The sequence below is a fragment of the Sebastes fasciatus genome, chromosome 16, assembly GCF_043250625.1.
Source record: "Sebastes fasciatus isolate fSebFas1 chromosome 16, fSebFas1.pri, whole genome shotgun sequence".
Classification (NCBI taxonomy): domain Eukaryota; kingdom Metazoa; phylum Chordata; class Actinopteri; order Perciformes; family Sebastidae; genus Sebastes; species Sebastes fasciatus.
This window is the reverse complement of record NC_133810.1, coordinates 15,661,818-15,687,767: the sequence shown is the minus strand read 5'-3', so window position 1 is coordinate 15,687,767 and position 25,950 is coordinate 15,661,818. Positions and strand designations below refer to the sequence as shown.

At 40.9% G+C, this 25,950-nt stretch overlaps 1 protein-coding gene across 18 annotated transcripts in view; it reads right to left on the bottom strand.

Annotated features, from left to right (window-relative positions):
* nbeaa (neurobeachin a) overlaps positions 1-25,950 on the bottom strand; it is a 110,790-nt gene that overhangs the window by 11,234 nt on the left and 73,606 nt on the right. For 2 of the 18 annotated variants that reach the window (XM_074611596.1, XM_074611592.1), the window contains exons 23-49: positions 25,151-25,591; positions 23,784-24,001; positions 23,461-23,614; positions 22,842-22,865; positions 21,712-21,795; positions 20,815-20,995; positions 20,516-20,640; positions 20,341-20,409; positions 20,032-20,200; positions 19,330-19,694; positions 18,305-18,441; positions 16,680-16,834; positions 14,951-15,077; positions 12,911-13,030; positions 11,414-11,547; positions 10,178-10,239; positions 7,453-7,517; positions 6,870-6,978; positions 5,258-5,424; positions 3,540-3,664; positions 3,298-3,447; positions 3,178-3,210; positions 2,224-2,360; positions 1,967-2,102; positions 1,772-1,874; positions 1,560-1,675; positions 492-604 (exon numbers count right to left, since the gene is read on the bottom strand). In XM_074611596.1, coding sequence (XP_074467697.1) covers positions 492-604; positions 1,560-1,675; positions 1,772-1,874; positions 1,967-2,102; positions 2,224-2,360; positions 3,178-3,210; positions 3,298-3,447; positions 3,540-3,664; positions 5,258-5,424; positions 6,870-6,978; positions 7,453-7,517; positions 10,178-10,239; positions 11,414-11,547; positions 12,911-13,030; positions 14,951-15,077; positions 16,680-16,834; positions 18,305-18,441; positions 19,330-19,694; positions 20,032-20,200; positions 20,341-20,409; positions 20,516-20,640; positions 20,815-20,995; positions 21,712-21,795; positions 22,842-22,865; positions 23,461-23,614; positions 23,784-24,001; positions 25,151-25,591 — 3,819 coding nt within the window. The remainder of the gene's footprint in view (positions 1-491; positions 605-1,559; positions 1,676-1,771; positions 1,875-1,966; positions 2,103-2,223; positions 2,361-3,177; positions 3,211-3,297; positions 3,448-3,539; positions 3,665-5,257; positions 5,425-6,869; positions 6,979-7,452; positions 7,518-10,177; positions 10,240-11,413; positions 11,548-12,910; positions 13,031-14,950; positions 15,078-16,679; positions 16,835-18,304; positions 18,442-19,329; positions 19,695-20,031; positions 20,201-20,340; positions 20,410-20,515; positions 20,641-20,814; positions 20,996-21,711; positions 21,796-22,841; positions 22,866-23,460; positions 23,615-23,783; positions 24,002-25,150; positions 25,592-25,950) is intronic. The other 16 variants (XM_074611602.1, XM_074611600.1, XM_074611603.1 and 13 more) reach the window with 12 other exon arrangements.

Below are 25,950 nucleotides of genomic sequence, written 5' to 3'. Positions count from 1 at the left end.
GTTTTAAAGCTAAGGTGAAGATACTGGCATCAAATGAATCTAGAAAAGTTAAGGAATCAATTGCTACCAACCATGTCACACCTGTCGCAAAGGAGGTTGAATAATGTTACAAAATTAAAATTTTCTGGACAATATTTGTCATTGTTTTGTGTTGTTAATTGATTTCCAATAATATATATATACATATACATGTATTTGTATAAAGCAAGCATATTTGTCCACTCCCATGTTGATAAGAGTATTAAATACTTGACAAATCTCCCTTTAAGGTACACTTTGAAAAGATAAAAATGTGCTTTTAATTTGCGATTAATCACGATTAAATATTTTAATCAATTGACAGCCCTTGTGAAGATGCAACAAGGAGAGATTTTTGATATATGAGTGGTACTGCTTGACCTGTAATTTGGGGTTTATAGCATCTTCTTAGTAGCACACATGCTATTCATTGGAAAAAGTGCATTAAGTGTTGTTTGTCAGAGTGCTCTAACCTTGGAGAGGTCTCTGAAGTTGCCAGGTAGAGTGAGGTCGAGCTCCTCTGAATCATAGTTGGTCAAGACCCAGGGGAAGATGGGGTACTGGTTCAAATCATTATAGGTCCTCCCTGCAGGGACAAAGGATGGATAAGAGAGGGGGAAAATGGGATTATTCCATTATGGTTTGTGTCAAGAGATGGTCCCATATGACAGCATGCTTTATTGTTGTTCTGTGTGTTACATTAAAGTAATACATGCTATAATATGTAAACTGTTGCTACCAATTTTCTGGCTTCAAAACGTCTGCGCCTAATAAATAAGGCTCAAATGTTAAATTAATGAGACTAACTTCCTGATGCTGATGATTTTACAATAATGTCGACCACGGTTTTATGTTAGTGTGATAAAAGACATTTCCAACAGAGAGAAGTATAAAAGCACGCTGTTGACAAACTGCTGCATGTCAGCATACTGCATGTTTGTGCGTTTAAACACATTTTCACCGGCTGCCATTTATCTAGATGTGTATTTGAAACTCATTCTGTATTTCTATTACGTAAATATATCAATATATATTATGACATTTATAGATATTTTAGAATATCTATAAATATGTGGAAGAGTTCTAGTACATAAAGGTCTTATAAAAACAATAACATATTAAATGTTTAGCTGCAGTAATTAAAGGTTTATCTTATTCAAATCTTCCAGGTTCTTTATCTGGTCTCTTCAATGAAGTCTTTTTATACATTAGCTTCTTTGTTTGTGCACATGGAGAGAAATACAAACAAAGTGAGTCTGCAACTTCTGGCTGTGCAGTTATTTTTAAATAAGGTCACATTCACAAAGTCTTCACAGCAAATATGCTAGAAAATGTCAACATCAGACAGTAAAAAGAGAGAAAATGAAGGAAACAGGAAGTATTCTCTCAACTAATTCATCTGTTTGGTGTGAGAACAAAGAAGGCTTCATTAGACAGCATTGTGTTTTTGACCACTAAAGGTCCATACATTATTTAGAGGTTAAGATCCACAATAACAGACTTAGCAGAATGACAGCTCATGAAATATGATTGAACTTTACCTGCAATAGTGTTGAGGAACATGAGGTACTCAAAGTTGGAGATCTCTCTCCTCTGCCAGCGCTGCGTCATGTTGGACGACTTGAAGAGCTGACGAGGGGTGGCCAAGGAAATCCGCCTGGGACACAAACACACACACAAATTGAAGTTTCTTTCTATCACACCTTTCTAACACAGAATAGAGGCGGACCAGCTGATTATAGCCTGCACCTACCTGGCCTGTGGCAGGCCGTAACTCGTTCCTACCCCGACCCGTGGGAGACTGTAGACCACCCTTTTGACTGTGGCCGGGTCAGGGAAGTTAAACATCACAGACGCTGAAGAGAGCAAGAGACAAGATATAGTAATAGTAAGTAAAGTAAAGTAAAAAAAAAAAAGGTAAAAGTAAAATAATAAGAAATCAACTCACTTCTGTTGGCCATGAAGACCTCTAATCCTGTATTCTGCAGCAAGTAGCGTCTGGAGAACACGGCTCGGATCTCACTGAACATCCATTTGCCGTGCAGACCCTCTGAGTAGGCCAGTACCTGTTGAGGTTGGACATCCTTTGAAAAAGATATTTTAACATAAAGAAATACCTACATAGACAAACTAATCCCAAAGTAAGTCAAAATGCAATTTTTTTTTTTTTTTTTTTTTATAATAAAAAAGCCAGCTTGCCCGTACTTTAGCGTCAGTCGTCTTGAATGTAGGATCCTCTTCGTCCACCTCAAAGTAGATCTCAGTGGTAGTGATGGACAGAGTGCCTCGAGCCACCACAACTGGGGCTACCAACTGAGCTGGAGTACTCAGAACCACAGGGCCTGGGGAAGACAAATGTAATACTCGGGTATTACTACTTTAGGCATTCATAGCACTTGCAGGCTCATGATACACAACAGTTATCACACACAAACACACAACAGATAATTAAACGGCACACATACTGTAACATAGTAATTTCATGTTATCTTAAAGAGGACCTACTATGCTCATTTTCAGGTGAATACTTGTATTTTGGGTTTCTACTAGAGCGTTTACATGTTTTTATGTTCAAAAAACACTTTATTTTTCTCACACCAGCTGTTCTGCTGCACCTCTTTTCACCCTTTGTCTGAAACGCTCTGTTGGAGCTCCTGCTTCCCCGCCTCCCAAAAAGCCCACTCTAACTAGCTTTGTTTGAGGGCGTGCCAAACCAGCCGCAAGGCAGGTATTATGCCAATGTATTACTCGGTGACATCACCACGTTATGGAAGAAAAGGCTGGACTTCAATCAAGGCGTTTCAGGCAGTTCAGGAGCAGTGTTTCTGTGGGGGAGAGTAACTCCCTTTGGCCTGGACTTTGGAATTTTCAACTTTGCAGACCTTTTACCTGCACAAGAAACTATTTAACGCACTAAAGGAAAGGGAAAAGCAAAAAAACATAATAGATCCTCTTTAAGATTGATTATTTATTTGCTTCTTCTACATTACATATTATTTAAACAGCCCATCAGGTGTGTCAGAGGTCAGAGAGGAACAATTGGATTAAATTAGGTATCCGGTCTTGCATCAGTTTTTAGTGAATAATGATTTAGTCTTCTTGAGTCAGATAAATCAGCCGGATGGTTAGTGCAGCTGCAGGAACTTTCGAATGACTTGCCTTTGGAGATAAAAAGTCTTGGACGGAAACGTACTAGAAACAAGAGTCATAGACAGTTTACTGTTCAGCTGTACTGTAGAATAGTGACTGTGCGTGTGTCTTTATATGAGTGCATCTTACCAGCGAGGTTGTCAATCTCTTTTTCCTGCAGCAGGCTGACGGCGTCATCATCTCCCTCCAGCATTAACTCTGCCTCTGGGTTCTGGGTGACCACTGATTGGCTGCGGTAAGTTTTCTTCGACTTAAGCCCCTCCTCGTCTTCTTCTGAACCTGTTTTGTGTTTTTAAGTGTGCATGTGAGGGTTGAGTGTGTGCAAAAAGCAGATATTGACAACATGTTGTACATTCGTTCACATTACTGACCGTAGTCCTCCAGAGCTTTGAGTGTCACATCGGCATGAGTGGACCCGGAGGCATTTCGCACGAATCTCCTTCTCCTTCTCAGGTCGTCCTCCCAGTAGTCTAGACGCCAGAAGTCATGTAGTTGGCTGAAGACATAAAAGGGGAGGAAGAAAGATGAGTAATTTCAGCGGTGGAAAGAAAACAAGCCGGTGTGCATTTTAGGACTTTTCCTTCAAGGACAATAAAGTCACTTTGTTTGCTTTTGCCCATCATATGAATGATCTAACTTGCAAGCTAGGACCACTGATTCGCCAAACCTGCTTGCTTGCAATAGTAACGAGTAACAAAGATGCTTGGGGGAAATGTATCGGAGTAAAAGTATACATTATATTTAGGAAATGTAGTGGAGTAAAAGTGAAAGTTGACAGAAGTATAAAATCTCAAGTAAAGTACAGATACTCCCAAAAAATACTTACGTACTGTAACAAAGTGTTATTTCGTCATTACAATACACAACTGCCCTCTGGGTGAGTTTGACAAACCTTTCCAACTCTGCAAAAACCAATAACTGGCTTTAAAGATTAGAGAAAAACATCAAATTGACTTATGTACTAGAGGTGTTTTATGAAGAAAACAGATGAAAAGCAAGGTTTAAACATGAAAGTGTGTTTTGTAATAGTGGATGTAAAATGAATGATGAATATGCTCTTGATAGAACATGTGGCATATTGAAAATAATTGACAGTTTATATTGAATATGGACATGTGCTAGGGATTATTTATTTATATTTATTCATTTTAGCAGGATATTTTACGTTATTTTTGTTGTTATACCTTGTCTGTACATGTGTGTGCGCGTGTATATGTATGTAGGGATTTGCATGTACTGTCCTACTGTATATTACTAAAAGAAAAAAAAGACATGTAAGTGTGATTGAGATGTAAGTGTGATTGAAATTTTCCATAAGCATTATGCTAATGTGAACAAACTTTAAAAAATATAGGCCAGAGCACTTCAAATGCAATTTAACTTTAATTATTTTCTCATCCGAGTGCAAAAGGTGTTTATTACCAGCATGCTCGTTGTGGCATACAATTAACTTAATCAACAGTGACATGAGGGAGACAGGCTTCAGATGCTGCATGTCACATGTCCTCAAATTAAATCACATGTCCTCAACCAAGTCTGGAGGCATATCTGGATAACAAGCTGTGATTGATTGAATGAGTGTATGTGCGTGTGCTAAATAAGGAGATCGGTCTTACACAGCCACCAGACAGCTACAACGTTAGGACTCAGCTGCGTGTGTGTGTGTGCTGAAGTTGATGTACAATAAATTATGTTAAATAAGAACTGATTGTTTCATGTAGCCTGCTTTACATCATGTCATGTAATCTTTATCAATTTCTATATTTCAGCACTGATCATATTCACAGTCGGAAAGCAATAGATTTTCTGAGTATGTGATGGCTTTATGAGATTATGGTGTAAATGATGCTACTTTTACACAAATAAAAGCAATAATATACAGTGGTAATGTGTTATAGTGATATGGACGGTGCTGTGTGATTAATAGTCACTACCCATACTGATGCCGATGTCTCATTATATGCAAGAAGCGTTCCATGTGCACTCAACCGCTGTAACGTCTGCTGTCAAGTGACATCCTGTGGAACGAGCGATCTAAAAATGTCCCGGAGTATAATTTGACACGCAGTTCTTCGCGTCTCCCGCTCACCTCTGTGACATTGTCCCCCACGCTCCGTGCTTATTGGTCAGGATGTTGAGGATCTTCTGTTTCAGCTGGTTAGCGGTCACGTGATCTCTGTGCTTGGCGGCGCTGATGAGGTGGTCGCACATTTTCTCCTCCTCTCTCCGGTCCGCGGCATACTGGGCACAGTTAGACTGGAGGAGAGTGGGAGGTAAAGAGTTAAACAGGGAACAGAAACAGTAAGAAAACCAAAGAGTGTTACTGTCAGAGATGAGGAGATTGTGGCAATGAGGAGAGCTGCTGTACAGTATGTCCTCCTGAAACACTTACTGATGCATGGGCACAGAAAATCAGTTTAAATGTACTAATTGTAAGTACTGATTTACAAATGAAAACAGGTATTTGTTGGTAACACTGAGCATTATGCACATTTAGCCACTTGACTTTTTACATGCAGGCTTTCAGCCGATTAGACTGTTATCAGGTCATTAAATGGGTGTTATCAGTTGTTATAAGCGTCATAGATGTTGGTCAGTAGGGCCCTGCTACACCCACTAGTAGGTTTTATCATCAATTCATTCATTGGTTGATCACGGAAAGAGGTATAAAAGAGGTATAAAAGAAGATGACAGTGATTTCTATCGACCATAGTAATATAGCTGGGTTTCCACCAAATGTTCCTAGAACTTTTAGTCCCTGGAACTACTTTTCAAACAACGAAAAGGTTCCTTCAGTCCATTGTTGTTTGTGTTTCCACTGCGGTCTAAAGAGCTGCAAAGATTAGGCAAATTAGTCCGTTGATGTATAAAAAAGCAACATGACATGGGACGAGGGCAGCTGGTGGTCACAGCAGTAAACACACTCTGCCGCCTGCAGTTCAGCGCGTCTACCTGTTTCATCTAGAAAACACACTGGAAAAAAACGGTTTTGTCTCACTGTGACGATATTTACTGCTGCATATATTTACTGATGCACGTTGGATGTAATGAATGAAATACAGCGGAGGTAAATGAAACTAAGAGCGTCCTTCACCACAGTAAATCACCTGTTGAGTGTTGGGTGGTAATTTATTTCTGATTTAAAACGTTAATGCCATGAAACAATGAGAAAATTATTGTCGCTGTCTTTTTTTAAATGAGTCAGCAGAGCCTAACTTTACTTTTAATGTTATCAAACAAAGAGAAATGCTCTCTCCTCGTCCTAAAATGGTCTTAAATCGATACTGGAGTTCTTCCTTGTTTATGAATGAAGTGGTACAGTTGAAGCAGCAGTGGTGTGTGTGTTTTACCAATCAATGACAGTCATCCCTGCAAACTCCATCACAAAAGTTCCATCACTTTCAGAAAGTACTACCAACCAAATAGGACATTTTTGGGGGGGTAAATATTCCCTGGATAATGAAAAATTCCTGTGGTCGAAACGGGACTTATGACAGGAGCAGAAGCGTAAGCCAGGCGCTGTAGCATAGACAACATGAAACTCCATAATGGGTGGAGGTCGGGGGCGATGGCTGGACATCTATGGCGCTAATAGCGACCGATGACGCCTATTTAATGGCCTGATGACAGTTGAATCGGGTGCACAGCTTTAGTGATGTCACATATCCTTACAAAACAGAAGTGGCGCTCTGTGTGTTTACCTCAAATTCAGCGTGCTTGTGTACATCCTCCGCCCTCTGTCTGTTCAGGATGAACTCTGCTTCGTTGGCAACACGCACAATATGATCTTTCATGGCGTGGCACAGAAGTCTGGTGAAGGGGCAAAGAGAGCGACACATGTTACAGGCATTAGCAACACCTCCATTTAGAAAAAAACATTGAATTCTCAATGGGAGGGAATGTAGTTTCCCTCAATATGGCAACCGTTTCTATATGATATCAATAAGACTGGTCTATCTGTTGCTGTAGCTCATGTATGTATGGATAAACAGTATGTTTTTTGGAATGTACAGTTATCTTTTTTTGTGTAATACAGTTCGGAGTAAGAAAAACAAGATTACATGCACTGAAAATAGACCAGCACAATTCAACTGTACACTTAATTGCACTGTAGTGATTGGACTTCCTACTGAACACGCATGACACCGTGCACTTATCTTGGCATGGTTCCCATTAGGGCTCTATCGTACCGATTAGTTGTTAAGCACTGATAATAGTGTTGCTGTTAATGTGTGAATCACAGGGAAGTGTATGGGATGATAATCAGTCTGTGTGATGGATTACCTTCCTTCGTTGATGAGCTCAATGAAGGCCAGTCCAGCGTTCTTCTGAATGGAGTTTTGCCACTCCTAAGTGTAGAGGACACATCAGAATTAATTTGGGATTGGGTTTTGGGTGGGGGGGGGGGGTGTTAGGGGTGTTTAATGTGGATTAAAACTATCACTGCATATGGCGTTTTATACTAGGGCTGCAACTAACGATTATTTTCATAGTCAATAAATCTGTTGGTTATTTTCTTGATTAATCAATTAGTTGTTTGGTCTATAATATGTTAAAAAATGGTAAAAAAAAATGTCGATCAGTGTTTCCCAAAGCCCAAGATGACGTCCTCAAATGTCTTGTTTTCTCCACAACTCAAAGATATTCAGTTTACTGTCATAGAGGAGTAAAGAAACCAGAAAATATTCACATTTAAGAAGCTGGAAATAAATACAAATGTACTCAAACCAATTAATTGATTATAAAAATATTTAGTTGGAGTTCTATTTTATACTGATATATATTTTCTGGAAATTTTGTAGAAAACCTGTTTATAGCTATATTTGATATATATATCTTGTGAATATATATGTGAATTAAATTACTAAGAAATAATACGATATTATTACGATACTTAAGTCATGATACGATATTATTGCGATTTTAAACGATATGCTGAGTATTGCGAAAAGATATATTGTGATATATTGTCATTTATTACTTTTTTTAACTGCAAATTATGCAGTTTGTAAACATCTGTCTTATCTGATAAGTAGGGCTGTCAAAGTGAACGCAATAATACATTAACGCAAATTAGTTTTTTTCAAAGGGGTCCCTTGACCTCTGACCTCAAGATATGTGAATGAAAATGGGTTCTATGGGTACCCACGAGTCTCCCCTTTGCAGACATGCCCACTTTATGATAATCACATGCAGTTTGACTATGCAAGTCATAGTCAAGTCAGCACACTGACAGCTGTTGGGCTTGAGTTTGCCATGTCATGATTTGAGCATATTTTTTATGCTAAATGCAGTACCTGTGAGGGTTTCTGAACTATATTTGTCATTGTTTTGTGTTGTTAATTGATTTCCAATAATAAACATATACATACATTTGCATAAAGTAAGCATATTTGCCCGCTCCCATGTTGAAAAGAGTGTTAAATACTTGACAAATCTCCCTTTAAGGTACATTTTGAACAGATAAAAAAATGTGTGATTAATTTGTGATTAATCACGATTAACTATGGACAATCATGTGATTAATCACAATTAAATATTTGAATCGATTGACAGCCCTAGTACAATCCCTTTGTCTATGGTTTCACAGTATATATTGTTGAAGAAGATTAATTATACGTACATCACGTAGAACAGCATAAGTAAGGAAAAAGGTATGGCATGGAGTAGTGTGCAGGCGTTACCTTTTTCTTCACAGTATATATTGTCATAGAGCTAAGCGGGTTGTCGCAGTTAATGAGCCGATCAACATGTAAGAAGCGTCAGAGAATACAGAGATAAAAAAAAAAAAAAAGCTTTATTCAAGAGATATACAGTCTTATCATTTACCATCACTAGTGTTAAGGTGCACTGGCACAAAACTGCACAGAATAAGGATGAAGAAACATGTTAAGAGCTTTCTAATGCACCCATCCGTCTAAGAGTGTTTTATGTGTCTCTGTGCATATTAGAGTGGAGACTTCTGAGCAGGATGAGAGTGTTTCTGAAAGCCTCAAACTATCAGAGCTCCATTAGCTCCACCAGCTCTTAAGGCTGTGAAGGACACGTGGGAGCATCTCCTGTTACACCCCCCCTATACAGAGGATCGATATCTGGGCTAGGGTTCGCTCTCCTGGGCGTCTAATGGCAGACAAGGCCGGAGCCAGGGGTAATACTATACATGCTGACGAGCAGCCAGGCAGGAGGGTGGAGGGGAGGAGATAGGAGAGAGGAGTGGTGAGAGGACAGTGCTGTGAGGAGAGTGGTAGAAGATGAAAGCAGTTGCCGCTGAAACACTGAGTTAAAATGGACCAGAAAAGCAGGAGGCGCCTGATGGTAGGGTAAAAGATGAAGCAGTAAGAGAGGAGAGAAGAAAGCGGAGGCCACGGTAGTAGAGTTGAAGAAAAGAAGAGAAAGAGGAAGTGCTTCTAAGGAGAAGAAGTCTTAGAGGCAGCCAACGAAGCAGACAATAGTTGGGAGACAAACTTCAGAATATAAAAAGAAAAAGAGCACTGGTCACCTACACCATCCGGGTAAAGCTCTGTAGTGGTAAGTGCCTCTCTGTTGTCATTCTGTCTTTTGAGTGTTATTAAGGAAAATAGCTTTAAATTGAAGTTAGATAAATAACCCCAATAATGTTCTTTGTGATTTAATTTTGTTCTTATGAGTAAAACAACATCAGAAAAGTTTATGTGTATGTGATTGACTTGGAAGACTATTTTTGTAGCATGGATATTGATGAGGGGAAAACTATGATGCTGTGTGATGATGCACATAAGTCAATATTGTATTACATCTGCAATGCGCTCACTACATAGTCAACCCTGCCCCACAGGGCAGATCAATAACACCACAGTTTCCTGTGTGCAACTGACTCTGACTGCCGGTCCAAGAAAACAAAAACACTTTCAGAATGTATCAAAAACGTGACAAATTAAGGATGACTTTTTTCCGGGCCTTTGGCAAAGCGGATCATACGTGTGAGGACAGTAAACAGAGAGACAGAGAGGAGAGGTGAGGGGTTACCAACCTGAGAACAGAGCAGCATTACGAGCTCCACCACAGACGTGCTAGACTTCATGCACACCAGACCTGCAGCACAGAGACATACAGCACAGTCAGGAGCCTCTCTTTCTTTCTCTCTGACACTCACACACACCGCCGCAAGACACAAAAATATCATCAAAGAAGACACTGCAGTGTCAGTGGTTTTCTGCTATTGTGTACAGTCACCGTAGTCAAGTTTATAAAAAGCATGCCACAGAGAAGACAGGAACAAACAGTAGAGAGAAAGATGGGGGAAGGAGAGAGTAGGGGGAGGGAGGAGAGGGAGAGATCAACATTGAGACAGTGGATCACGAAAACAGGACGCCAGGAAGCAGGTGGGAAGAGGGACAATGCATCACATTTATCTGTAATACCAGTAGCACTTACGCTGAACACTGAACATAATCTGATTTACACATGTCATTATCTAGCTAGCTGTTTGAAAATAGTGCAAAATAGTGACTTCATACCTGCTTGACGAATGAGTGAAGCAGCCAGCTCAAAGACACTCACCCACTCATTCACTCACTCTCAACCAATCACACATTAACCCTCCCGAGATCCACAATGGCCCTGTTTTTGTCTTTTTTAGGGGGTTACAGGGGGTGTTTAGGGGGAGATAGCAGTTCAACAGTAGATATCACATAGAAGTGGTGTACATCATCTGAAAGCTGGGAACCTGAAGATTAATTTGAGATGCAGCTCAGCATTGTGTCTCAAGTTGATCTAGTTATAAATCAGAAATAAACATGAATTAATTGGATGGCAAGCACTTCTGTTCTGGAAACTGCTCAGAAAACACCCTTATTGTCAATCTACCTAGGAAAGCCATCCATCCTCTGAATGCTCTAGGTCTCTAGTTTGTGGTTGTAAAGTTTCATGAGGGTGTAATTATCCTAGAGGTCACAACATGTCATTTTATACAGTGAGGTCAAGGTTAAAAAAATGGTCTCACTACAATGAAATGGCTACTATGGGGACTAACATCGTCACACATGAATACAGTTGATATCTGTTCCTTCTAGCTCTGAAACTGAACCTGCTACAGACTCTAAAAGACTGTAAAGTCGGTCGGGATCTCAGAGGGGGTTAATACATCCACTCGCACATTTCTATTTCTCTCAGTTTTTCTCACACTCAAACATCGCGGTGAGGGACAGTGAATGGGGAGACTCCACAGAGAGACGCCAGTTAGAGAAAAAGGAGCCGTGTACAGCACCTGTACCTTCTATGAGCAGTTCCTGCCCATGGCTACCCAGCAGCGTTCTGGACAGGAAGGGAGCAAAGTCTACAAAAATCTCCCTCAGCAGGGGCGCCACCTTCTCCAGGGCGCGCTCCAGCTTGGTGGTGATGCTGTGGCGGAGATAAGGGAGAGAAAAAAGATGAAGAGGATAGGAGTGAAGATAAAAATAAGCGACATACAGATGAGATTAGAAGAGCACGTGAGGAGAAGCTCGGGGATTGTACAGTAGGTGAGAAAGGGAGCGAGAAAAACATGCGGGAAAAGAAATGAGTAGGTGAGAAAACGGGAGGAGAGGACAAATTACACAGGAGAGGAGACGGGAACAGGCATGCTGAGGGACGTTAAAGGGAAAGAAATTGTCTGAAATGGACACAGAAGACATACAAAATTTACAGAATTAAAGCGTGTGTTATGATGGTTTGGTATGGAAGCACTATGTTAGTATTGGTAAGGAAAGGTTGATGGTACTATAGTTTTAAGGCTAATTGTTAAACAACTTAGCATTGTGGGATGGGTGAATTTGGAAGTGCAATAAAAGTGTCCTTACTTTAAACTTCACTGGAAGATCTTGACTTGCTACACATCTTAATATTAGTGCCTTTGTGTGTGCACAGGTGTAGATCACGTGCAGAGTAAAATACTTTTCTGCTCTATGTTCAGTTAACAAATGGGGAAAGTAAGGCAAGAAGAGCATAAAGCAAAGCAGACTAAAATAGGGAGCATGTTAAGTGCATATTCTGGGCCTTATAAGCATGTGACTTCTGAAACAGACCTGGGTCACTAGTGTTTACAAATTCTTAATTTTTGTTTAAGATGCTCAGAGTAGCAGATGGGTGACACTTGCAAAAGTTACAGTAAAGGGTGAAGGGATAGTCCCGGTGTTTTGAAGTGGGGTTGTATGAGGTACGTATTCATAGTCAGTGTATTACCTACAGTAGATGACGGTCGGCATGCCCTCAGTTTGGAGAAGCAGACAGGAGTTAACGTATAGAACCAAAGCAAGCAAAAGGCCATCAGTCTGGTTCTCCAAGTTGGGTGGCGTGCCGACCGTCATCTACTGTAGGTAATGCACCAATTGTGTACCTCATACAACCCCACTTCAAAACACCCGAACTATTCCTTTAAAACAGGTTTTTGAGTCAGTTTAAAGCAAACTGTTTTTACTACTACTACTACTACTACTACTACTACTACTACTGTTTTTTGCTACAAGTTATTTGCAAAAACAGTTTGACTCAGGTCTGATCTTGAGTTTGGGGTTAGTGTGAGGAGACGGCCATGCCAGATGTGACAGAGTTGCTAATATAAACAAATATGAGTGATGCTAACTGTTGAAGCTGTTAGAAAAGACGTCTGTCCTTCCTCCCATGGCATTCTGGGAACATTTAGTAGTGGATTAGGCGTAGCAGAGGGTGTGTGGTGGAGGAGGGTCAGAGGGGTGGGGGAGGGGGGACAGGACGAGTATCTCCTTGCCTAAAACACTGTCCTGCATCTCGGGGAGCTGCCTGGAAGCCTGCCAGGGAGCTAAAAGACTTGAGCTCAGGGGGCGTCTGACCGCTGCGCAGCGCACACTGCGCCACCTCACAATAGGCACTGCAATACAAATCACACACACGTACAGACATGCACACTGATTAAAGAGCACATGCACACGCACGCACGCACCCTCTCACATGCGTGTGCACCTTCAGAAGCACACGTAACTGCACATTTAATAACAAACTGTTTAGCATGTCTAAGGAGAGAGTACATTGACAGAAATGTTACAATACAAACTGCTACAATGTTCAAAGGAATTATATATTACTTCTTATTGTAATTCTATTTCCTAGTTATTAAAGGGTAACTTTGGTATTTTTTTCAACCTGGACCATATTTTCCCAGGTTTTTGTGTCTAACTGACTAATAGCGACAACAACTTCTGAAATAGGTCCGGTATTGAGGGAGAGCGCTGCAGACGGCAGCTGCTCACGGGTTGCAATATGATGCTATTGGGGCAAGCTGGCCCCATCATTTACGTCCAATAAAAGTGCTTGTTTTTGCCACTGACAGGCTCTGATTGTTATTATAAGTGTCTGACATTATGGAAAGAGTCTCACTCAAGGAGAAGTCTCGTTGTGAAATCTGGCGAGGTGACGGTGAAATAGTGGAATACATCAATGGTGGAAACGTGAGTACCAGCCGGGCAGTTTGTTGTGTTGGGCTACAGAAAGCGTAGCTTAGTGTTATCTGAAAGATTTTCAGTGTCATGGCTGAATATTTACAGTAGATGATTTCGATAATATGGACGAGGTCTTTGAATTCGATGGCTGCCCTATTTATTTGAGCCAGAGTATACTGATATTCAGATTTCACAACGAGATTACTCTTTGAGCGGGACTTGGACACAATCACAGACAAAAAATGTTTAATTTCTCTGTAGGGTCCTTTCCATAATGTTGTCAGACACTTACAATAACAATCAGAGCCTGTCAGCGGCAAAAACAAGTACTTTTAGTGGACATAACGTTACATTGATGCTGCTCACTTGCCCTTACAGCTCACGGCTGCCGGTTGCAGCGTTCTCCCTCAATACTGGACCAATTTGAAAAATTGTTGTCCCCATTAGTCACTAGTCATTAGACACAAAAACATGGGAAAATAGGTTGAAAAATACCAAAGTTACCCTTTAACATATTGCAGATCATCTTATATTTTATCAGTGTTAAGAGTATTAGAAGTCTATACAAAGTATGGAAACACAACTAAAACACAGATTTATGTTTATGACAAATTCATTTACATGTTTTCAAATAAGTAGGACTGCTGGTATTTTCATTCTCTACAGTATATTGTAATTGTGACATTGAAACACAGTTGCCATGTCAGGGATGAAGAGAACCAGTGTAGACTGAGTGAGATGTGTGGGGGTATGCGTGAACGTGAGCAGAAAATATGTGTGTGTGAGTTACCACAGTAGTTATAATAGCTTTCAGAAGACTATTATTATTATTATTAGCTGATATAAGCTTTAAAGAGCAATATCAGCATCAGTCCAATAACATTTGAATGGTTGATAACTCAATGTGAAACTAGCATTTCTGTGACTTTTGATTTCTAGTCATTTGTCACCCAGTGCAACTATCAAATTAGCAATTTTGTCTTTTGTTTAAAATGTGGTTAATTATTCTAACATGCCAGAAATTTTTTTTACATCTACATTGCTCCTGACATTCTTAAAAAAATGATTATGACTAATATCATGTATTGTTATTGTGGGTGCACCCCGGTTGTCCCCAATCTAACCCTGCTGTATAATATCAGTAATGAGTGCGAGAGTGAGCTCCTAGTGAGCATTCTTTGGGAAGGATGACGACTTAAGTGTGACGTGAAAGAGGGACAGGAATGAAGTGGAAAAACGACCAAGAAAACAGACGTAAAAACAAAAGCCAAAAGGGAGGAAGAAAAAAAAAGAAAGAGCGGGAGAAAAATGGTTGAAGCGATAAAGAGCTTTGTCATGTCGAGAGCTCTGACCTCATATTCTCCATACTGTCCTCTGGCATGGGCGCCACCGTCTGCACCGCTGGCAGATTCTTACTAGTCGCACCGTTGACAAACGACGATGAAGAGGAGGAGGAAGAGGAGGCAGAGTCTGTGGCACCTAGAGGAGGGAGAGTGATGAAAAATAAGACGAGCGTTTATTGTAACATGAATCAAGCGTGACCGAGATTATCGTGCAGGATAACAATAAAGGAAATGTACTAACGTCCCGGTCAGTTGCGACCAAATTCAATTTGGATAGTATTTCACCGGACGTGCTGCCGCTTGTCTTCTGGTAATGGCCCCCGTTTGTGAAAATAGCTTTGCAATCAATATACAGAATCCATTGCGGGGAACAAATCCCTGCCTTGTCCATTATGCATGTATGATGCAATGAATCTGCTGAGTACGATGCTGCAGGGAAACAGCACTGATCTGCATGTCAGCTGATGTGTATTTCATTCTTATCTTTGATTCTTATCAATTTATTCTTATTTAATACCATATTTGGGTCAAAGAAGATCTAATACAGGCTTTTCTTTTTTTCTTTTTTTCGTGCATGTATCAAATGTTAACTTTCTTGTTGATGGCCAGGAAATTTTACACTTACCTTGCAGTCTGCAACTTCATTGATCTGGATCCTGAATAGGCTAAAACTAAATCATGGAACCTATTCTAATCTAGCTGATTCTGTCTGTCAACAGACAGCAGAGTAACAAGGTTATACTAGTTTTGAATTTTCAATTTTAGTTAGTTTTCAGAGTGTGTTTGCTAGTTTCTAGTTTAGTTTCAGTTTTTCAGAAAGGCTTAGTTTTAGTTTGTTTTTGTTAGAGCCAGCTATAATATCACAAGATCATAGCAGATCCACTGCACCCCCTAAGGCCTGAAATTATGCACTTTTATCTTCAGGACGAAGGTATAATATGCCTAGGATGTGGACTAAAAGAGGCATTACATCCTTTGTTCCATGCAGCATTCAGCTGCCTAACAAGCTCTGATCACATGGTCTGAACTCTGCACTTTTTTTGAACTTGCACCTGATGACCTTTATTGATTTCCCAAATTATGCTTTTTTTTTATGATGCTCATGCTGTATGTGATATTATGTGCTGTCATATATGGTTGTTGTTGCTTTCTTGACAGTCTTTGTGCAAAGCAAATTCCCATAGGGGAAATAAAGGTTTCATTCATTCATTCAAAATACATGGTTGGAGAACTTTATAGGAATGACCATATTTTCTGTGGTTCAATGTCATTGAGAGATAACGGATATTCATGCTGTCTCCTTTTTTTCGGTAGTAATGTATGCAAAAAAATAAAGTTGAAAGGAATTGATGCTCATTTTTATTTGATTTTTTATTATTATTTTTTTTTAATCAGGCAATATCGTTTCAGCTTAGCTTTTCTTAGTTTCAGTTTACTAAAAAATATTTTTCGCTGCTCATTTTCATTTTAGTTTCAGTTATAGTTTACTATAATAACCCTGCAGTGCAGAGTAAAGCATCTAACAAGAGAAGAAACTGCTTCACGGAGCAGCCTTTGAATCGCTGGAGGCCTTTTCACACCAACACCTTCGTCATGCTGCAGGTTTCTGTCTGCTACCTCTCCTTAAAGGCACGCCAAATAGATGCAGTGCAAAAATATCCAAAGATATAGATTCAAACGTAGTGTGAAAAACATAATGTGTTTTATAAGCGCACTATATCTGTGTGTTATCGCTCACCTGTAGTGTTGATCATGCTCTTGGGTGTTGCTGTCGCAGCGGCGAAAATGTTGGGCGTGCTGCCGGCGGTGGCTGCTCCACTAGTGGTGGGTGTGCCCACCGTGTTGACGGACAGGCTGCCAGGTGGAGGCTTTTTGACCGGAACCATAACACTCCTGTAAGAGGGGAGGCACAGGGGTATCAGAGAAACCTGCACACATACAATACTCTTTATCAAATGTCCTCAGTGAGATCTTGGCTCTGTGTGTTCATCACTGTTGATTTATGCCACTATAACTTTAATAATACAGACAGCACCTAAAAGTTGTTTAACCCTCTGAAGTCAGTTATTTAAATCCTAACCGTATAATATGAATTTGGTCTTTGTTTGCCAGATAAAAATTGTTTTTACCTCTAATACTTGTCATCATTTTAAACAGTTTTTCCACAGATTATGATACACCACCTGATTTTGTTACAGTGTCCAGGAGTGAAAGATCTCCTCCCAAACCATCTTTATCATTTTAAAACACAGATGACAACATCAGGGAGCTAGAAAGATATTTGGGGACTTGGGCAATACTCGTCAACATCTTTAACATCAAAAAGTGCCAGTGAGTGACCAGCAATTATGAAATATTATAATACTTGACCTTGTAAGTCATTATAAAATTATTATGTGTTATTATTGAGTGTAATATTTGTTTGTTATCTATAAGTGTTTATAAGTATAGGTATACAACGCTATAAGCAGATTATAACTGTGTATTTGCCATTCATTTCTATGAATCCAATGTATGAAGCCAGTCTGCACAAGTCAGACAGATACATCTGGTGGACATCTTGGAGATGGATATGGAGCCATTCGTGATCTATTATGCACACTGTCTTCAATCAATAACTTAACTTTCAAGGACTGCCACAGAGCAAGATTAAGGAGACTAAGTGATGCACAGGAGTTACAAGCAGGTCATCCCTCAGTGGAGAGTCTATACGTTAACAGTTTGGACAAGAGAGGAAAATGTGAACCTCTGTTCAGACTTTGTTTATGTCCTGTCATGTCCAAGGACTTTATTATTCAGCAGCAGTATCTCTATCCCTTTAAGATTTCAGTCTGACAGAGTCTAATATCAATGTCAAAAAATGAGAAGAAATAATCAACAGTGGCTCGGTCATGTTTTATTAACGTGGCATCGCTGCTACTAAAAACAAATCATTGTTTTTCTGTTGTTATATTGAATTCTCTCCTCTCAAATATGTGGTGCACAGTAAGGGCAGAAACTACTAACAAGCCATTGTGCAGAATTCACATTTTTTATTTTTTCTCATCTGTGCATTATTGGAGTTTCACTAAAGAAATCAATGGGACTGCTGGCAAATAAAGCACATTATGTAAGCTTGTAAATTTTACCATCCAAAGAGCTTCATTCAAAGGGGAGGGTCGTTTTCTAGATACTAATCAACTGATTGATTTCTGTGTCCCTTGTTTTTCCAAAACTGACGTACAAATATTTGACAAATAGCAGTACACTGAAACGCATCACAAAGTTCAGTATTGGCTGGATTAATCAATTCATTGATGGATGTGTCAGGCGGTTACGGACTCTGATATCTCTGTTGTAGGTCATGCAGTAACTGGGACCGACCTGTCGAATGAGTGGAACTGCATGGGCAGCATGGGGTGCGTCTTCAGGGCCGGGTCTGGGTGATAGGGCGTCGGTCCGGACTCCTGTCCCAAATCCCCGCCATCAACCGGACCCGCCACTAGGCTCTTCAGGATCTCCTGCATATCAGAGAGAACAACCCAGCTGGTGACTACAGCACACAAGATGTGAGAAGTTTAATGGCTGGACTAATTATTGGCTGTTTTTCAACTTCTTAAAGTGACTTTGACTTTGTACATTTTGTTTTCAATGTAGGTTTTAATATTTCTTACGTTGCAAAATATTATAAGTTCATCCAAAATAGATAACAACTAAACTAAAAACTTTTTTCCAGCAGTAAACTATGAGTGTATATGCAGAGTTCATACAGCTTTTTAAGAGTAAAATTCAAGTACTCAGTTGGTTGCAATCTGCAACCACACTACTAGATGCTTCCAAATCCTACACACTGCGCCTTTAACTTTGATTGTATGTTTTGATCATGATATTATATGACGACGGGATCAATTTATTCCAAATATGAAAAGATATTTGTTTTATATGAGTGATTGTGTAGATGAAACACCAGATTATGTTGAAAATCAAGCTTTTTTTTCATGAGTATATTCAAACTCAAGCATATTCCTAACCTTGAAAACAGAACTGTTCAAATTAAGCATTTTCCAAATGTTCAAGACTTTGTACGAACCCTGCATATGAGTAAGAACAGTGTGCATGTTTTCATGGTATTGTAACCTTATGCTGTGTAACCTCACTGAAAGTTGCATATGTGGATCTTGAGCCTATTCAGACCGGACATTAAAATCCATCACAGGTGATCCAACCACAATCAAACAGCTAAAAATACAGATGTGGCTTGATCATCCAAACATATTTGAAAGTAGTCAGATGACTAAATGCAAATGCATTTCCTGACCACATCGGACCTCATTTATTATCTCTATGAACACATTTAGACATCTGTGGATACAAGCGACCAGGTCTGAATGGGGGTCACACAGACCAACCTTGACATTGATGCCTTTGTTGGTTTGGCTGATGCTAGAGATGGACGAAGGCGGAGCTTGGCTGGAGTTGGGGTTGTGGGGAGAATCCAGAAGGCTCTCCTGTGACCTCCTAACATCAGACAGACTACACAATAGATCCGTGCCTCCTCCCCCACCTCCTCCCCCCATGTCTCTGTCTCTGTCTCTGTCCGTCTCTCTCCCCACCAGGCCGAGGCCGAGCCCCAGACCCATCTCCGAGCCGTTCAGGGATCCGGCCACGTGGCCCTCCTCGCCGATGCCTGAGTCTGTGTGGGGGAGGCCAGCCCGGGGTGAGTCGTCCACGGGGGTTGGGATCTGTTTGTCAGAGAAGGCTGTGGATGGGTGCTCTGGAGGAACACACACACACAAATCACAAAAAATAGAGTTGCTTTCTGTAAATGCTTTGCCAAGAAATTCCACAACACATTGTCTGTTTTTATTCATTCTCAGCTATTTTCTCCTGCTTGTAAGCTTTATTTCTCTGTCAAGTAATACCCATCTTTCTTCCTCCTTCTCTCTTTCATCCTCTAATTGTCTCATATTCCTGACAATGGTATTGTTGTTTGTTGCCTGAAGCGAGCGTTCACTCACTATACAAACGCCACAATGATGAGTCACCGTCAGCTCATCCAAGATTACTCTCTTATGTCGAGGATATTGCAATAAAAGAAAAACGACAATCACCTGTACTGGTCGGGGAGTTGATCTCGTGGCGGATGCTTCTCCCTGATAGGCTGGTGGACCTGCCAATCTCTCGCTGGGGTTCCAAAATGTCCCGGTACTTGGATACCATGAGGACTGAGATAAAGTAGACGACTGCCAGCGCCAGAAACTGAGCCTGCTTACTGTCATCCTACAGCAAAATAACACACACACATACACATTTATTCAGCAAAAACAACACTCAAACAAAATATACCGGTGTTTTTTCCTTTGCACTTGTACCGACACGCATACTGTGCACACTAAAAATACACACAAGCACATGCTTACCACATCTCTGAAAACCACAGCTCGAAGACGATTGATGTCTACATCCTGCAGGAGTCTGTCTGGATCCTGCTAAATATGGAAGACAGGATGTCAAATGTGGTGCGTCATGCACGTTTCCGTGTCAGAAAAACAAAGTGTTGTGTTCAGGATGTGCATTTGATTGTATGTGTGGTACCTTGCTGGTATTGGAGGCACTGTGGAGGCTGTCCTGTGACTTGCTGCTGGTTAAGGAGGACTTGCAGCTTCGTTCTCTCTGTCTCTGCCTGCACTCCAGACAGTTCCTCACCGCCACGCAGCATACTGATGGAAACAGAGAGGTGGGGATGAAACCTGTAAGTATTTATCCTGGAGCGGGCTTTTTTCACATCATAGCATTTCTTTTTAGAAGAAAAAAATGAAATGGGTATAAATTCTATTGTTTATTGGCTTCGTTTTTTTTTCCATTAAGACTGAATACATCAAACAAGTACACACCCAGGCGGAGGCATTGCCTCATCAGCCCTCCTGACGACATGTTCTTCTCTGCTTCAATCTCGCTGAAGTTGAGAGAGCTGGCAAACACTAGTACGTCCACCATGGCCATGAGACGAGACAGGAAGGTGACCGCCGTCTCTGAAGACATGCCCTGTGTTGCCTCGATGTTCTCCAACTCCGTCTGAAAAAGGGAGGATAAATACACACACGCTTGCCAGTTATTCAGTGAAAAACTAGCGTGTAAACACAATAAACTGGATGCTCTCTCACTGGTTTTTAGAAAGGTGGTGAGATACTGTAGTAGCCTCTTTTTTTAAACAATATAAGTAACCTTTAGAAAAATTTATTATCATCATGTCTTGCATGAGCATGACCGGTCATGGCTGGTTGGACCAACAAACAGGAAAAGCCACCTTGAGTATCATGCCGGTTAAGTGAAATACATACTTATATGATGAAATCTGGCAACATGAGGTGTTCTACACAACACACAGGAAGTGCAGCCTGATGACACACAGGTAATGGTAACAGTGGGATTGTGACAGTAGCAGTGTACAGACAACTAAAGCTAGCCTAGAATATATTTCGTAAAAAAAAACAGAGTCCCCTTATGTATTAAATGTTCAGTATATCTACATTGAAAATAAATCTGAGGGCAGCAAAGCATGGGGTTAAAACTTGCAAACCAGTGTGGTTTGCTGTGTCTCTGCTTCAGTGAGCAGGATGTGCAGGGCTGTGGAGAGTCGACATAGTGCAAGCATCTGGAGGCTCGTCAGAGCAAGTGAGCACAGACATTCGGGGAATAACAGACACACAAGGTGAGGACAGAAGGGCTTGGGTTGGTGCTCTTAGCTCTCCTGGTGATGGTGGGAGTCTGTCTCAGGTTTTTTTACGCACCTCTCCCCCTGCGCCTCCTCCCCCAGGAACAGGGGTCACCTCCTCTCCCTTTGACCCCCTCTGGGGTCCGGTTCCTCCTGCCTTCTTTAGTGTTGATACAAATGGGACAGGCTTAGCAGATGCAACCCCCAAGGACTTATGGAAAACTCTCATGCTTTTTCTCTCAAATAACATATTTTCACCTTTAAATATATCTTCTCACTCTAATTTCTCCTTATTATCGATCCACCTCTTGGACGTTTAGTCTTTTCTATCACCCTTATTTGTATAATATTCTAACTAGGGCTGTCGAAGTTAACGCGATAATAACGCGTTAACGCAAAGTTGTTTTTAACACCACTAATTTCTTTAACACATTAATGCATTGCAATCTTCCGGAGGTTGTACCGGACACAGTTCACAAGCTAGATTGAGGATACTGGTATCATATGAAGCTAGAAAACCTACATAGACTCCATTGGTACTACTGTAACCCTATCAAACTAGCTTGTCGCAAAGGAGGTTAAATAACGCTCCAAACTTACGCTAAATTTTGGCGAGGAAAAACTGTCATGGCCATTTTCAAAGGGGTCCCTTGACCTCTGACCTCAAGATATGTGAATGAAAATGGGTTCTATGGGTACCCACGAGTTACCTGTGAGGGTTTCTAGACAATATTTGTCATTGTTTTGTGTTGTTAATTAATTTCCAGTACTAAATAAATACATACAATTGCATAAAGTAAGCATATTTGCCCACTCCCATTGAGTATTAAATACTTGACAAATCTCCCTTTAAGGTACATTTTGAACAGATAAAAAAATGATTAATCATGGATAATCATGTGTTTGAATCGATTGACAGCCCTAATTCTAACAACATTAGAATATTATACAAAGTGTATCTACACAAAGTGTATCTAGCTCAGTATATCTAATTCCTATAACTTTAAAAACTAGATACACCGAGGCAGAGAGGTCAATTGATACAAACAGTATAAGGGGGAGTATTGATTAGCAGCAAAGAAGCACAACAAATAGAAACACTATGGATGTCAGACGAGCAAGGTTTAGTGTCAGTCACAATGGTAGGTAAATAAACCAGAACAAAGTGTTAGTAAAATAGAAAGAGAGGAAAAAACTGCAACTTACAGTGTTGGCACTACTCTTAGAACTCTGCACATGCAAAAACAGACAAAAACAGAGACAAAGAAGACAAGAAAATACACAGAATACACGTAACACAGAGAGGAAAAGAAAAAAAAGAAAGATGATTAAATTAAATAGGTTATCAAGATATCAAATTAAATAGATTGTTAATTTAAAGGATTGAAACAAAGCTCAAATAAAGGTTCAAATACTGTGCAAGAGGTGTTAGATTGATAGTTAAGTATATGGAGATACAGATGAGAGGAATTCAGAAAATGTACTTGAAAGTTTAATTAGTTTACCCATTTTTAAAGTCAAACTAAACAGAACTTTTTGCAAGTATAAAATTCAACCTTTAAGGTTTATGAGGATTTTTTTTTTTTTTTATCCATCATGAGTTTTATATGTTAAAAGAAGCTACAAATTGTAATAGACAACGACAACTTCTTCAACCTATTCAATCATGCAAGATCAACGCTGCCCTGAACATGGGGGGAATCAGATTTAGCAGGTTCTCCAAAGTCTGTGTTTGAGGTTAACACCTGAGTTTACAGGCCTACGAGGCAGCTGTTGACCTGCAGTTTTCCATCCTACCACAGAGGTGCAGAGTAGAGCCACTTACAGAAGGGGAGGTGGCAGCAGACAGGAGAGGCAGGATGCCTCCACAGGCGATGATGATGTTGTCCACCATCTGAGAAATGAGGTGGATCGTGTTGTGGACGAAGATGATGTTCTCATTGCTGTTCACAAAATCCATAACCGACTTGGTGGAGTGGCTGAAATAAGAAATTAGAGTTGGATGGACGACACAAAAATACAGTTTGGAAATTGAGACATCATAGGTAGCACGTCACTTTTTGAATATCCTCAGTCTAATCTAATCTATGTGTGATCAATACAGATGTCCTGAAACCAATGCTAGTAGTGTTAGCTTATTAAGCTCACCTCCTCCACACATGCACGTCAGTCTCCAGGGCGAACAGCAGGTCCGTGAGCAACCTCTGGTGCATCGGAGACCACTTGAATTCTGGGATGCGGAACATGGTCGTGCGCGGGCCGGGGCTGAACTGCCGCCGCTGCTCCTCCGTCATGGGCATGCCCCTGAAACCCAGATCAACGCGTAGGTCCCGCTCCAGCTGGGCTGCGGTACGACCATGGAGGGCCTGCAACACGGTGGGGAGGCCAGAGGGCTATCAGTACATCTCTTACTAGACTAACATAAATCTTGGCATACATACAGTTATGAAATTCAATTTCATAAGAGAAACCACAGAAGACTTCTTATTCTGTATTCTCTGATTTATTAGAGAATTAGTTCATGCGTGGGCAGTCACTTGGCTTTTCTGCTGATACAAACTGTCCATGGCTGAGCTGTTTGCGCCAATCAATACGCACAATCACATTGGGGCAGCTGTGGCCTAAAGGTTGGAGAAGAGGGCTTGTGACCCCGGTGTGTTCAGTTTAACAGGAAAGAAACATCCAAGAATGATGCTTGGGAATTATACAGTATATACTTTTTTTCTAATTTCTTTTTAAAGTCTTTCAAGCCAAGTTCACACTACACAACTACCAAAGTCATCAGATCATTGCACTGTTCACACTACACAACTTTCTGTCTTGTAATCGGGAGGCTTCAAGTCGTTGTGATTTTCACACGACATGACTGACCGTTGACAGGGGGTCACACACTACAAGATCTTTCACCAGGAGGAATCCCCGATGAGGAAAGAAATATACGGTAAATGATGTGATACCATAAGCGAGACACATTGCTGATGTTGTTGTTGGCACATTTGTTTACAAAATAGCCTGTTTCCATGCTCTTTTTTACTATTTATTCCTGTAGGTGCAACAACAACTTTGCTCTGTGTTGGCTATAGCTGTCCCTGACAGGTCTGGATGTTTAGCATGCTAGATATCTGGAATGTGTGTCATCAAGTGAGCCTCTCGGTCGCTTTGAACAGTTCACACATGACGCTTGAGCGCCGTTGTGCGAGCGGCGAGCCAACGCTAATTTGCCTCTGATCTGGGGCTTTTGTCAGGGAACGGAAAATCAGGGCTAAAGTCATGTCGTGTGAACTAGGCATCAATTATCACATGCACGCTGACGATCAAGACCAAATATCTTTATGTTTATTGATAAAAAAGTAAAGGAAAAAAAATGAATTCACTCTTCAAATACAGTATGAAGTGTAGCTGCATGATATCATTACAGTCAGTATAATAGCAGATTTCTGTGCCGTCAAATTAGAGTAACTAAGCAACTTACTTGCAGACTTGTATGAGCAACAAAATCAGACACATTAACAAACCTGAGTGGTCGCAGTAGTTTGTATCTTCTTAGTATCCTTGTCTTTCCCATCATCCGACCTCTCTGTATCCGAGGTGGTGCTGGCTGTGTCGCCCCCAGTCTTAACCTCTCCCTCTGCCCCGGATGTGCCCTCTCCCTCTGGGAAATCTTGTCTGGAGGCTGCCTGGATCAGGGCTTGGCTCTCAGCCTCAGCGATAGAGCTGATGTCAGCCAGAGGGCTCTGGATCTTGAAGGGCCCATCCTCTAGAAGTTCCCCAGACGTGTGGCTCTGGGTCTGCGTTAAATCAGAGCCGCAGCTAGTCATGTGGGCAAGCAGGCTGAGGTCATCGCTGGCGCTGGTGGTGGAGTGAGCCGGGACTGGGCCGGACGGAGTGGGCTGGTCTGGACTCGGCAGTACAAGTGGGTCTGTGGCTGCCAGAGCTGGAAGCAGCTTCTCATCAACCTAGTAGAGATGGATGGGGTAATAAAAATAAAAAGAACATTAAGACATTAGGAAAAGTCTACTTCTTTTTGGGGAAAGTAGAAAGATTGTGAAGGACAAGAAGTAGTAGACTGATTGGTGGTATTATAGTCTAGGTCAGCAGGGGAAGATGTGGCTCCACAGACTTTAAAGATAGGGTCGACGATGTTGGAAAGCTAGCATAATACATACATAATAATTGAAAGTAGCTTCGCCTCAGGAGCTCTGTCTAAACCCACATCCTCCCCTCGGCGCTCCTTCCAAGTCAACGCCCCCCACAAACATGCACGAGCACCGACGCATTGTAACTACTTCACAGACACAGAGCGGAGAGAGGACCT